Raw genomic sequence first — 13,321 nt, forward strand, 5'->3', positions numbered from 1 at the left:
TTACTGCCCTAAAAAAAAATTTTTTTAAACTTTTCATTGAAAATGTTGAGCTATCCAGACAGGTAGTTTACAAGCCCTCATCGGCCCATAGCTTAGACAAAGATCTTCCATCTGCTGATTCACTCTCAAGTAGACGCAACTGCCGTAGCTGAGCCAATCCAAAGTCAGGAGCCAGGAGCTGAGCCATTTAGGGGAGTTAAACAGAAAATGGAGATCTTTCTGTCTCTCCTTCTCTCTCTATAAATCCACCTTTTTAATAAAAATAAATTTTATGGTCTCAGCATGATAGCGTAGTGGCAAAAGTCTTCGCCTTGAACATGCTGGTATTCCATATGGGTGCCATTTCTGGTCCTGGCGGCCCTGCTTCGCATCCAACTTCCTGCTTGTGGCCTGGGAAAGCAGTGGAGGACGGCCCAAAGCCTAGGGACCCTGCACCCGCGTGGGAGACCTGGAAGAGCTCCAGGCTCCTGGCTTCAGATCAGCACAGCTCTGGACATTGCTGCCGCTTGGGGAGTGAATCAGTGAATGGAAGATCTTCCTGTCTGTCTCTGGTCCTCTCTGTATATCGACTTTTTAAAAATTTTTAAAAATCTAAATATACGAGGGTTGGCACGGTAGCATAGCATGCTAATCCTGTGCCAGTGGTTCCAGCTTCCTGCTTATGTACGTGGGCCCCTGCACCCAGTTGGGAGACCCAGAAGAAGCTCCTGGCTCCTGACTTTGGATCAGCTCAGCTCTGGCCATTGCGGCCACTTGGGGAGTGAATCATTAGATCTTCTTCTCCTCTCTTTCATGCTATAAATCTGACTTGCCAATAAAAATAAGTAGATATTTTAAAATGGCCTAAAGATCTATGTTTAAAATACAATCAAATATAGTCTCCCCAGAATCCTACCGCCCATTAGCTACAGTAATGTGTTAGAATCCTTTACTTGTCGCAGCTTATGAGCGTTCTCCAAAATACAGCTTGAAAGAATTACACGGTGAGCACCTTCTAAACCCACCATTGGACTGCACCTCCAATCCAGATCCAGGTTAACATCCCTGGGAGAGCAGAAGAAAATGGCCCAGCTGCTTGGGCCTCTGTCTTTCACATTGGAGATGGAGTTTCTGGCTTCAGTCTGGACCATTTCCAACCATTGTGGTCATTTGGGGGCGTGAACCAGCTGATGGGAGCTCTCCCTGTGTCTCCCTTTCTCTGTAACTGTTCCTTTCAAGAAAATCAATCTTCAAAAGAACTTGAGAGGGTTAGGGAATCTTTTCCTCAGATGACCGCAACAGTCAGAACTGGGACAGGCCAAAGCTGGATGCCAGGAACCGTGTCCTCGTCTCCCATGAGTGTGGCAGGGACTCAAGTACGCGAGCCATCCTTGCTCCTTCCCAGGTGCCTTGGCATGAAGGGAGCTGGATAGAAAGCAGTTAGCTGGGACTCTTAGCTGATACTCTGAGATGAGACGCTGGCATCTTAAGCAGAGGCTTAACATGTTACACCGCAACATCCACTCTCCCCCTACCCCTTTTGCTTGAGGCAAAATCTCCAATGCAGGCGTGATGGCAGGGACCCACTACTCGAGCTGTCACCTGTGGGTTCACCACGTGTTCACCGGCAGAAGGCTGGAGTCAGGAGTGGAACTGAGACTTGAGACTTAAACCCTCACAATTTAACACAGGGCACAGGCATTCCAGCCTGTGTCTTTTTCTTAAGATTTTTTTTTTTTTTTTTTTTTTACTTATTTGAAAAAGTTACAGAGAATGAGAAAAAGAGACAGGGAACTAGAGCTTGCATCCACTGCCGGATTCCCCCTGCAGCCTCGTTGGGCAGGGCGGAGCCAGCCTGTAGCCAGGACCTTTAGCGAGTCTCAGGCTACAGTGGCCCAAACACTTGCACCATCTTCTGCTGGTTTTCTTAGGCCACTAGCAGGGAGCTGGATACAAAGTGGAACAGCTGGGACTCAAAATGGCATGTTCATCAGATGCTGGCCTTGGCAGACAGTGACTTAACGTGCTATACTGTAACACCAGTGACTCTCACTTCCCCCTGCAACCATTGCCTTAACTCCCAGGCCGCACTCCCAACCCTAAAGTTGTTGTTTTAATTTCACTTGCCATGAATTAATGCAAGTCCCCTCATGTATATTTTTGAAACAGAAATGGGATAGTATGTCTAAAGTATGTTCTTTTCAATTAGCGGATTATAAACATCTTTCCAGATCATCAGTGTTTCTTTGTAGTAGTGCCATGCCAGCCTGTTTGATTTTTACCTGACTCCTTCTTATTGAACAAGGTGTTGCCCAGAGTTCACGCTAAAGAGCACCGCAACTGGGCATGCGCACAGCTAATACTGAATCACATCCTTCATTTTTCATAAAGTGGTTCCAAGGATGTCATCAAACTTCTCATACTATAAGGAGACTTTGGGCATTTGGCATGTGGATGCGGAAGGAGATTAGAAGAGGCCGCATGGGAAGCCACAAAAAGGCTGGGTCCCATTCCTAGAGAACCCTAAACGCAGCCGCACTAGCAGAGAGGCCCTGGAGGCTGCGTGGCGCACGGGAGAGGCAGAAGACAGACAGCGGGAAAGGGCGGGCACACTGACTAACCACTGACTCGCATTCCAGACAGCTGACTGGGCACTTTATCCGTCTCCACAGTTACTGCTCGCAACGACTCAGAGTGGTAATCATCTCCCTGTACAGATGAGAAAATAATGACAAACTGCCCTCTGATCGCAAGCTTGACCTCCATTTACTGAAATGCTTTGTTGTGTATCCTAGACACATTCTGACACATACACACACCCTCACCCTCTACCTGAGCCTAGCACTCCCCTGGAGGAAACATTCCCACCAGGCTGCCACCCCAAATTCAGGCTGAGGTAGGTCCCCGCCTCCGAGCTCCTAGAGCGGGCTTTCAGCTTCCACCATGCTCATCTCACTTGTGTCCCTTTATACTAGACCAGGTGCTCTGTGGGGACAGGGGCAAGTTCCTGGCACAGGGACCAGAAAGCATTACTGAGTAGTGGATACTTTGATCCTGATATATCTGGAAAAAAAGAAAAAAGAAAGAAAAAAAGCAACACTTGCCCACGGTTACACCACAAGAGTATCCAGCAAAGCAGCAGAGGGTCAAAGCCCAGGTCTGTCTAATGCCTGAAGTTACCACTGCGATTGCGTTGTATTGGCCTGCCTAACCCACACCTTTCTTTTTCCACCCCTTCTCCAAAAGGACTGAGGAGGAGAAGAAAGACTGGGTCCAGGTAACCTCCAGGAAGGCTTTGTGGTAGGGGGCTGGCTGGGGTGTGGGGAACCCTCAGAGACTGACTTATAACCAGGATGGGCCTAGACACATGCCTTCCACCAAACTTGACCATGCCCATTTGACAACTAAGCACACTAAGATGCAGCAGATGTAAACTAGAACTTGCAAATCCTCTTAGAAAGCTGCCTCCCTTGGTTATAATCCCGGTGAGTCAAGCCCTGTAAGACCTTAAGTCAAAGCGGCAGCCAGGAAGACCAACTAAGGGCTGCAGCCACGCTCCTTATCTCTCCTGAGACTGAGGCCTGGATTTGCAAAGCAACTTGCTCAAGGTCGTGTGCCTCTTGGGAGCAAAGCTGAGCCAGAACCCAACGTCTTTGACTCTAGGCAAAAACTAAGGAAAGGTGAGGTGAGGGTGGAAATGGGTGGCTTGCAGTGTGGCGTGACCGCTCATTTCTTCCACCTGCTCCCCAGGCCATCAACTCCACCCTCCTGAAGCATGAGCAGACGCTGGAGACCTTCAAACTATTGAACTCCACAAATCGGGAAGATGAAGACACGCCACCCAACTCTCCGGTGAGCGGCCCCACACATCTCCCCTCACATTGACCCTCAGGTTTCCACTTGACCTTGAGATAATCTACCTTTCCCAGAGAGACAAAGCATGACCTCCCAAGTGCAATCTTCTCTTGCCAGGGCCATCAAATAGAAATGACGTGGCCTCAGGAGCGCAGGGAAGTAGGGGCAGAGCCAGGACTCCAGGGCAGGTTTTCTGAATTTGACCACAAGTCCCCCTCGCTCCTCGAGATGATCTAGACCTTGAAGGAATGAGCAGGGGCTGGCTGGACTGGGCTGGGGAAGAGATATCTCTGACCTGGGACCTGACCTTGCCCCTAGAATGTGGATCTCGGGAAGCGGGCACCCACGCCCATCCGGGAAAAGGAAGTTACCATGTGTATGCGCTGCCAGGAGCCCTTCAATTCCATCACCAAACGCAGGCACCACTGCAAAGCCTGTGGCCACGTGAGTGTAGGAAGGCAGGCACGTGCCGGGAGGGGGTGGGGCACAGGCTTGATAGCCTGAGCGGCCACATACTGGGATACCCTCCAAGTAAAGGGAGGCAACAAGACTGGTGTGGGAGTTGGTACCTCAAAGGGGAAGGCCTGTTGGAATCAGGCTCTTCTTGCCCACTTGCCACCCAGGTGGTTTGTGGAAAGTGCTCCGAGTTCCGGGCCCGCCTCATCTATGACAACAACCGCTCCAACCGTGTGTGCACAGACTGCTACGTGGCCTTGCATGGGGTGCCCGGGAGCAGTCCGGCCTGCAACCAGCATACACCCCAGCGCCGGAGGTCCATCCTGGAGGTAGGCCCCAACTCCCACAGTGCTCCAGAGGGGCCCCAGTCACCCATCCAGTGATGGAAGAAGCTGGGACATCTTCTAAGATAGTAGGTGCTCTGTGCACCTGCTCATCAAGTGGCTCAGGCTAGCAGTGAGTGAAAGGAGTGCAAGAATGAGTGAAAGTGAGTTTTATTGAAATACTTTACACAATCCTCACAGTGCCTGGAGCGCCCTTGCTGTTACCACCCATATTTCACAAATGAGGAGAGTGAGGCCTAGAGTGGTCACTTGTCCGAGTGCAGAGCTGTGATTTTTTTTAAATAAACAGATAACACAATATTAACAATAATAAAAGACCATATTGCATCAACCCACGAGTCCCCACTGTTAACATTCGTCTCTCTAGGCGTGTGCACATACATATTTTTCAGGTTTTTTTTTTAACAAATGAATGTATTTAACACTTAAAAAACATTTCTGTGCCAGAAACTACTGTAAATGCTTTGCATGTACTAACTCATTGGACCCTAACAGCACTCGGTGCTCTGCTTCCAAGTCAACACATTCCCATCTGGTGCTCAGACTCCCAGTTCAACCTGAGCAGCGGTGCTAGACGGCCCCTGGCTGGAGTGTAGGCAGTAGATGTGCGATGATGAAAGACGAAGGCAGGGTGAGGTCCAAATGTGTGGCTGACTTGGGAATAGAGACACTGAATGAAGGAAGAATGCCTCCCTGGCACTTACACACTGCAGTGCCGCTTGGTGACAGCCCTTCTGCCAGCTCTTAGGGCCGGCAGGCAGCTGCGTCTCCATCCCGGGGTGACACTGCACAAATCGCCAGTGCATCTTCAATCTGAGACATGGAAATAGCAATCTATTCCAGCGGCGGGGGGGGGGGGCGGTTTAAAGGCAGGAGGTGCCAGACTGGGCCTTCTGTCAACACGGATGCCTCACGCGTGTCTCTGGCCACAGAAACAGGCCTCCGTGGCCGCCGAGAACAGCGTCATCTGCAGCTTCCTGCACTACATGGAGAAGGGTGGCAAAGGCTGGCACAAGGCCTGGTTCGTGGTCCCCGAGAATGAACCCTTGGTGCTGTACATCTATGGAGCCCCTCAGGTATGCATCCTGCTCCTTCCAGGTCTTGGCCACAAGTGATAAGGTGAGCCTAGCCTTAAGGGAACCACAACCTCCATCCCTGAGACAGGCTCATTAGACACAAGGGGCGATTGTGGGCCAGGAATGGAGAGAAAATTGGGGGGTGGGGAGGGAGCATGGGAGTAGGGAGTGGTTGACTAGCAAGTTAGTTCCAGTCGGAGGGGCAAGAGCAATGCAGATGGGGCCAACAGTCTAGGCAAGGGACTGGAGACATTATTTCATAGGTGGGAGACTAGCCCAGTTGGTTTGGGGTGTGGGAAAGGATGTGTATTTTGACTAGCCTACAGTTCAGGCATCTTATTGGTAGCAGTACAGCTATGGAAGATTCTTGAGCAGGGCAAGGAAAAGAGGGAGGCAGATGCGAAAGCAGATGGAGGCTGGGGTGCCGGGGAAGGCCCAGCCACAGTGACGGTAGCTCCTCCATTCCTCTTCTGCAGGATGTGAAAGCCCAGCGCAGCCTGCCCCTCATTGGCTTCGAGGTGGGACCTCCCGAGGCAGGGGAGAGGCCTGACCGACGGCATGTCTTTAAAATTACTCAGAGCCACCTGAGCTGGTACTTCAGCCCTGAGACAGAGGAGCTACAGCGACGCTGGATGGCCGTGCTTGGCCGCGCTGGCCGTGGGGACACATTCTGCCCAGGCCCCACACTGTCCGAGGACAGGGAAACCGAGGAGGCACCTGTGGCAGCGTCCGGAGCCGCTGCAGAACCGCTGGAAGCCCCCCAGACCCGAGACAAGACCTAGACGGTCTGGGGCAGAGGGGGCAGCCCGGTAGCCCCTGCCCCACACTCTAGCTGCCCAGATCTGATGGCGGGGGCAGCGCCCTCCCTCCCAGCTCAGTCAGTCCTTGAACTCCCATCGCGGGCCTTTTGATCCGCTGGGCCTTGGGTTTTTTAATTCATCTTTTCACAAAACGTGGGCTTTTAAAAAAATATTCCTACAGTAATGTTCCTCTTCTTTTTTTTTTAATCCCTGTCCCCAGGGAGGTTGGGAGCCATTGCTAGAGCTCACCCAAACTAGCACAACCCCCCCCCCCGCACCCCAAAGCATCATGCCTCCACCCGATGTCCCCCACCTCCTCCCAAAAGCAACAGGGGCAGGAGACCTGCATTCCAGTGCCAGCCCTGCCACCTCAACCACTGTTTCCACCCATGTGACTCCGCATGAGGGGGTAACCAGACCCTTGCTGCCAATCCCATGCCTTCTGCTTCCACCCGGCCTCAAGGCTACCCAGTATTTTCTCGTCCAGACCCATGGCAGGGCCACCGGGCAGGACAGGGGGATGGGGTGGGGGGAGGACAATGGATACTCTTTGTTTTGTTTTTGTTTTTTTAAGGAAAAAAATACAGTTTATTTCAGGCTTACAGTAACTTCCAGAGCACTGCCGTGTGTGTTTGTCCCCAGTACCAGGCTGCTCAGGCGGGCCCAGAAACCGCTCTCTTGCTGAACTCCCAAGTTCAGCTCCCAGAAGGCTGCTTCCAAGGTTACTCACAGGCCAAGCCACAGAGTCAACAATAAGCTAGCGTTTATTAAGTTCCTAGGCCACATCCCTGGACTTCAATGGGATGCATGAGCACGGAGAAAGAAGTTGGAGGAGAGAGCAAACAAAGCCCCAAGCTCCCAAGCTCCCCACTTAGCCAAGGCCTTGGCATCCCCAAAGAAACCCCAGCTGGGAAGCTGGGCTACAGAAAGGGAGCACTGCCGGGAGGCGCGGGGTGCTGGGCAAGGGTACACAGCTGCTGGGGAGAGGCTGAGGAAGGCGAGGGGAGAGCGGGCCACACTACGTGCATTGCAGCTATTGTCATGTGCAACTCTTACATGTTCACCTCCCCCTTCCTGGTCCAGCCAGGCCCTCAGTGCCAAGTCCCAGTTCTCTTTCTGGTCCTTGCTCTTCATAAATCCACCTGCCCAGGGGCAAGCTCAAGCTTCTGCTCCAGCCACACTACACTCATTCACGCCCTCCCCTCTACACTGCCTTCACCGGCGAGGCACTATGCTGGGAAATGGGGCCTCCAGACGCAGAAGGTAACTTAAGGCCTGAGGGGATGTGGTTGGCTGGGTCCTATCACCCACGGGGACCTGGAGCGAACTGGACAGGGGAATGAAGGAGAGGCTGGGGAAAGGGTAGCCAGTCCAGCAGTCAAAAACCCTCCACAACCCTCCCCACACACACATAAGGAAGTCTCAAAAACACTTAGCAAATCAAGGGCCCAAACCAGCTTCAGCCCTGCTCATTTCTTTCTTCGGACAATGGTCCAGCCATCTTCCACTATGTCCTCTTCCTTAATGGTGGGCACACTTGGATCAGTGCGTTCAGGCTGGGGGCGAGCCTCTCCAGGAACACCTGCGTCACTTGTCGCCGTGACCTGGTGGGGAAGCAGAGGGCAGCCCTGAACGTGCCACCCCTGGAGAGCCAGGCTCAGCTCCCAGCCTCTGCTCGCTCGCTCGCTCGCTGAGGGCACTGACCCCAGTTAAATTCCCCACGCTCTTAACGCAATATGCCAGCAGCCCCCATTCGTCACTTTTCTGTGACCCCAGATGCTTTCCCAGCAAACGGAAACCATCTGTACCCCACTTCACACTCCAAAGCACCCCCTTCACCTCCATCTCTTCCACACTGTCCACATCGGCTTCAATCTCATCAGCTTCTTTGGGGGCGCTAACGGCGGTGGCCGTGACCTTGCACTTTTTCTGTGCGATGTAGGAGGCCATCTCCTTCAAGGCAGCCCCGTCGCCCCGCTGGAAGTGGCAGAACAAGGTCTGCAGCTGCTGGCTCACCTGCCAAGAAAACATTCAAGCAAGCTTGCATCTTTCTGGCAGTCTTCCACAGATGCAGCCAGTGGCTGGCCAGAGTGGGAAAGGGAAAGGAATTTTCCAGCAGAGAACGGGGCTCCTGCCTGCCCCCACACCCAGTAGCTGACCAGTGAAACGGCCACACGCAAAGGCTTCTAGCACTAAAGGAAGGGAGAGCAGTCCGGTCATGGGGACCTAGAATAACCAGGGCGCAAGCAGACAGGTGGGCCTCGGATGGGACCGAGGGCCAAGCCTGGCTGGCAAGGGCCTACAGAGAGAGAAAACGACAGACGCAGCATTTGGAAAAACCTAAAAAGATCCGATTCCACTAAGCATAGAGTGTCAGATTTGATGCACAGCCCAAGAGAATGGTTAGAGCGGAGGCCCTTGAGCCAAGGCCAACAGCTGAGGCACAGACAGTGCGCGTGGGACCACAAGCAGCTCACCTGGGGCAGGCTGCCATCCTCCACGACCGTATCAAACTCGTTGGTCATCAGCTCCCCAAGGAAGTCCTCCACCTCCTCGAGCTCCAGGTCAGCTGAGAAGTAGGAAAGCAAAGGGCCGGCTGGTCAAGAACCAGGCCAACCTCCTCGCCCCTGCCCACTACTATTCAATACCTACTTGGTGGCTCCACTTCTGGTTCGTGGGAAACAATGAGGCCCACACAATGAGCCTTTCGTTTGCTAAAATGCTCTGCATGGCAGGTTTTTAACACGATTTTTAAAAACATCTAATCAGCAATACCTAATTTTCAGTCTGCTGCATCCTGATTCCTGGCCTGCCCTTCACCCACGTACGTCTGGCCTGTTCTAACAGGCCTCCCCTCTATGAAACCTGGAGCAAGCTACTTAGACCTCCTTAGGCCTCAGTTTTCCCATCTGTAATGTGGGGTTAATCATGCTCTCCCAGAAGGTCTGTTAGGAGGAGCCATCCCATGTGGTATCTGGCACAGGGGCAATGCATGCAGGCTAGCTTCCAGCAGTCAAGGCCTGGAGGTCCGTACGAGGAGAGATGCTCCCCGCTGTGGCTCCACCAATACAGAAGGCTGTAGGCCAGCAGGCAAGCTGAGAAGAAACGGGCATGCTATCTCCAGCAATGCATTCTGCGCCTCCACAGCCCCAACCCCCTGTGGGCCTCTCTGGCCGAGCCCTCTCTGGCCTTCAGCTATTCCACCGATAATCGCTCTACATTTCTCCGAATTAGAAAATGAGTTGAGGGCCCGGTGCCATGGCTTAGTGGCTAAATCCTCTCCTTGCACACACCATGATCCCACATGGGTGCTGGTTCATATCCCAGCTGCCCCACTTCTCACCCAGCTCCCTGCCTGTGGCCTCGGAAAGCAGTGGAGGACGGCCCAAAGCCTTGGGACCCTGCACTCATGTGGGAGACCCGGAGGAAGGTCCTGGCTCCCGGCTTTGGATTGGCTTAGCTCCGGTCACTAGGACCACTTGGGGAGTAAACCAGCAGATGGAAGATCTTTCTGTCTCTCCTTCTCTGTGTAAATCTGCCTTTCCAATAAAAATAAATATTAAAGATAAAAAGACGGGAAAGTCTTCCACCAAAGTCCTTACACTCCCCCACACGTGCTGCTCCCTGGGAAAGCTCATCGACTCCCTGGGTTTTCCCCACCTCGCAAACCTAACAGCGTGGCTGCCTCCGCTGCCTCCTGGGGGCCTGGTTCACAGGTACCTTGGACGGGCCACACCCAAAGCGCCTTCTACTGCAAACAGCTGTTTCTCATCCTCTCGGGTTCCTCTATCCCCAGAAAGGCACGCAGGCCACCCAGCCGGGAAGTCAAACCACTCCAGCCTGCCTCTTTCCCCACCCCGTCCCCTCTTCAGCCAAGCCTTCTCCCAGGCCACCGCCCTACTTGGTGCCTCCATGACCTTGACAAAAGCAGCCTTCTCATCACGGGTCTTGCCCTCTCCAGTCTGTGCCCCATACTGGTTACTTTCTCAACTTTCTAGTCAGCAAAGCCCAGCCTATTACTCACCTTAGAACCTACCCATGAATTTTTATCACCGACTGCAGTGTTTCATAGTTTGCCTTTGAGAAATATCTGTTCTGCTGAGTTTTAAGGGAAGCTATCCATAGCAAGCTAATGGGAAACAAAGGTAAATAGGTTTCTTTTTAGTGCTTCTCATCCTTAGCCAAGCCTAGAATATGTTCATGAGTGTCGGGAGTCAAGCAGCAGGTGAAGAAAAGAGCTTTTCGGAACAGAATTTGCCTGGAGAAGCTTTTTCTTCGCTAAACATCTAATGGAATGAGTCTTTCTCAGCATGCATTTTGGAAACCCTGGCCTCAAGGCTGAAAACCAAGGCTCCGTGAGGCCTTCCAGGTCTTGCTCCCCCCGCATCCCCCCCATTGCATTCTATACCAGCCCACCCACACCCGTGCAAATACCCTCACTACAGTACTGGGGTCCCTGCCCCGCTGTAAATCTAACCCTTAGCTACTCACACCACAGAACTATTCGAGCATGGTTCACTGTGCCTCCTCAAGGCCCTTATATACTTATCATTGAAGTCCCAGCCCAGGGGCTAACCTTGTGGCACAGTGCATTAAGCTGCCATCTCTAATGCCCACATCCCATAGGTACACCTGTCCCAGGAGCTCCATTTGTGGTCCAAGTGTCTGCTAATGTGTATTGAAAAGCAGTGGAAGATGCTCCCAGCCCCCACCCACAAAAGAGGCTCCAGGGTTATAGCCTGGCTGAGCCCACCCATCTGGGGAGTGAAGCAGGGGTGGGAGATTCTCTCTCTCTCTCTCTCTCTCTCTCTCTCTCTGTAATGCTGCCTAGGAAATGAACAAATCTTTTAATAAAAAAAATGAGACTCAGACCTATCTCCACCTCCCCCAGTCCCCTGAGCTTTTATCAGAACAGCCTGTCATCCAGGGTTGTAACTGTGTATTCTCAGTGCTAGAAAATGGATGAGGAATTTTGTTTAGAAAAGAAAGAACAACAACAACTACACAACAGGTCTTCTTGCAGATCCGGTGTTCTTGCTTAACCCTTAAGGCAATGTTTGCTCTGCAGATCCCCACACGTCATTACTGACCAAACAGAATGGCGGAATGGCCCACGTCAGATGCGCTAAAATTGTAAAGTAATGGATGTGGACAATTTAGTACTAAAGAAAAAAAAGAGGTAAGACACTTTAATGGTATTTTGTAAAAACATATTGGAATAGCCTGAATATATTGACTTGGGTGTCTTATTATTTCAATCTGCTTCTTTTAAAGCAGCTGTTTAAAAGAAAGAAAGCTTTAAATTACAGGCTGTGACTCTCTTAGGACAGAGCCAGGAGGGATGTTTGGTGTCCAAGATGAAGCAAACGATTGAAAGAGCTGTAATATGCATTCGCCCCCAGGATCCCGACTGCAAAGACGGGGTTTACTCCACCTCGGCTTTAACTCTCCCCTCGGAGGAAGCGAGGGGCGCCCAGGGCTGCCTTGCTCCCATCCGTATCCCCACGACACTGGCAGACAGCTGCGCCCGCAGGGACACTCACCATTGCGCAGGAAGTAATCTTCCACCGCACCCCCCAGCCACTCGGCCTTCTCCTGGCTGTGCACGCCCCCGAAGCCATTGTCCACCGCGATCTGCGAAGACAGGCCCGAACCCACCACGTCAGCGTGCGAGCTCGGTCGGCTGGGACAGCTCTGGGGACCCGCCGCTTTTGACACCCGCACAAAGCACCTCAGGGAGTCTCGCTGCTCGAGCATCTGTTCCTCCCCGAGCCCTGAGCACGATCCTGCGTGCGATCGGCTCACCTGCAAGGCCGGCCAGGCTTCCAGCGCAGCGCGGACACCAGCCTTGAAGAGCGCTCGCACATCCTCCCCGGAGCCCGCCATCGTCGCCTCTGATCCACGTGACACCCGAGTGGCCAGATTCTTCAATGCTTCAGTCAAGGCAGAATGAGCCGAAGGCCGAGCCGGAGAACAGGCAATACAAAAGTATGTCAGAGCAATCGATGGCCCCGCCCCCTTCACCCTGGGGCGCTCCGGGTTTCATGGGAATTGACCAAAAACTCCGTGGGGAGCTTATTACAGATATGGAACAGATGCCACTCAGAGAGCATATTTTAAAAATTTGCATTTAACAAAAGAAATGATTTAAGTCCTTACCTGCAGCGCTGGCATCCTATATGGGCACAGATTCCAGTCCTAGATGTTCCAATTCCAATCCAGCTTGTGGCTTTATAATGTAGTTAGAGATGGCAAGATGCAGCAAATGCGGCACACGCCGCCACGGCCACCTGCACACACAGAACAAACAAAAATTAAAAATCAGAAGAAGCCAAACCTACGAACACCTGAATCTCAGAGGCATAGCTTCCAGAACTGTGACAAAAGAAGTGTTTGCTGTCTGTGGTGTTCTAGGCTTAACAAACTACTAATTTTTTTTAAAGATTTATTTTATTTTTATTGGAAAGTCAGATATGTGTATACAGAGAGGAGAGACAGAGAGGAAGATTTTCTACCCACTGATTCACTCCCCATGTGGCCACAACAGCCAGAGCTGAGCCGATCCAAAGCCAGGAGCCAGGAACCTCTTCCAGGTCTCCCATGCAGGTACAGGTCCCAAGGCTTTGGGCCGTCCTCCACTGCTTGCCCAGGCCACAAGCAGGGAGCTGGATGAGAGCAGGACTGCCAGGACACGAACCAGTGCCCATATGGGATCCCGGCGTGTTCAAGGCAAGGACTTTAGCTGCTAGGCCACACCACCAGGCCCACAAACTAGTAATTCTGAAAATATAAATAAATAAATAAATATTGA

The 13,321-nt window shown here is 52.2% G+C and overlaps 2 protein-coding genes across 6 annotated transcripts in view; one reads left to right on the forward strand and one right to left on the reverse strand.

The window, feature by feature from the left end:
• FGD1 (FYVE, RhoGEF and PH domain containing 1) overlaps positions 1-7,023 on the forward strand; it is a 42,152-nt gene extending 35,129 nt beyond the window's left edge. Inside the window, exons 13-18 of the mRNA XM_040998118.1 lie at positions 3,226-3,256; positions 3,730-3,831; positions 4,153-4,278; positions 4,458-4,619; positions 5,567-5,710; positions 6,187-7,023. Coding sequence (XP_040854052.1) covers positions 3,226-3,256; positions 3,730-3,831; positions 4,153-4,278; positions 4,458-4,619; positions 5,567-5,710; positions 6,187-6,492 — 871 coding nt within the window. The 3' untranslated portion in view covers positions 6,493-7,023. The remainder of the gene's footprint in view (positions 1-3,225; positions 3,257-3,729; positions 3,832-4,152; positions 4,279-4,457; positions 4,620-5,566; positions 5,711-6,186) is intronic.
• Positions 7,024-7,261: 238 nt separating this feature from the next.
• TSR2 (TSR2 ribosome maturation factor) lies at positions 7,262-12,407 on the reverse strand. Of its 5 annotated transcripts, none has more exons than XM_040998146.1 (5): positions 12,316-12,407; positions 12,054-12,144; positions 8,988-9,079; positions 8,350-8,517; positions 7,262-8,114 (listed from the first exon to the last, which is right to left on the reverse strand). In XM_040998146.1, the coding sequence occupies exons 1-5, from the start codon at positions 12,394-12,396 to the stop codon at positions 7,980-7,982; spliced, it is 567 nt and encodes a 188-aa protein (XP_040854080.1). In that variant the 5' UTR covers positions 12,397-12,407; the 3' UTR covers positions 7,262-7,979. The 5 variants fall into 5 exon arrangements, with proteins under 5 accessions (XP_040854080.1, XP_040854063.1, XP_040854072.1 ...); XM_040998129.1 differs by having other exon boundaries at positions 8,350-8,526; XM_040998138.1 differs by having other exon boundaries at positions 8,341-8,526.
• Between the last annotated feature and the right edge of the window lie 914 nt (positions 12,408-13,321).

This window comes from Ochotona curzoniae, unplaced genomic scaffold (assembly GCF_017591425.1).
Source record: "Ochotona curzoniae isolate NIBS_2020 unplaced genomic scaffold, NIBS_Ocur_1.0 contig_1274, whole genome shotgun sequence".
NCBI classification, from domain to species: Eukaryota; Metazoa; Chordata; class Mammalia; order Lagomorpha; family Ochotonidae; genus Ochotona; species Ochotona curzoniae.

Bases quoted from the DNA above. Each gene is read 5' to 3' on its own strand.
- TSR2 (XM_040998138.1), bottom strand. From the start codon at position 12,396: ATGGCGGGCTCCGGGGAGGATGTGCGAGCGCTCTTCAAGGCTGGTGTC. The intron at 12,145-12,315 runs GTGAGCCGATCG...CTGTCTTCGCAG, and splicing joins AAGCCTGGCCGGCCTTGCAG to ATCGCGGTGGACAATGGCTT. The intron at 8,527-8,987 runs GTGAGCTGCTTG...TTTTCTTGGCAG, and splicing joins AGGATGGCAGCCTGCCCCAG to GTGAGCCAGCAGCTGCAGAC.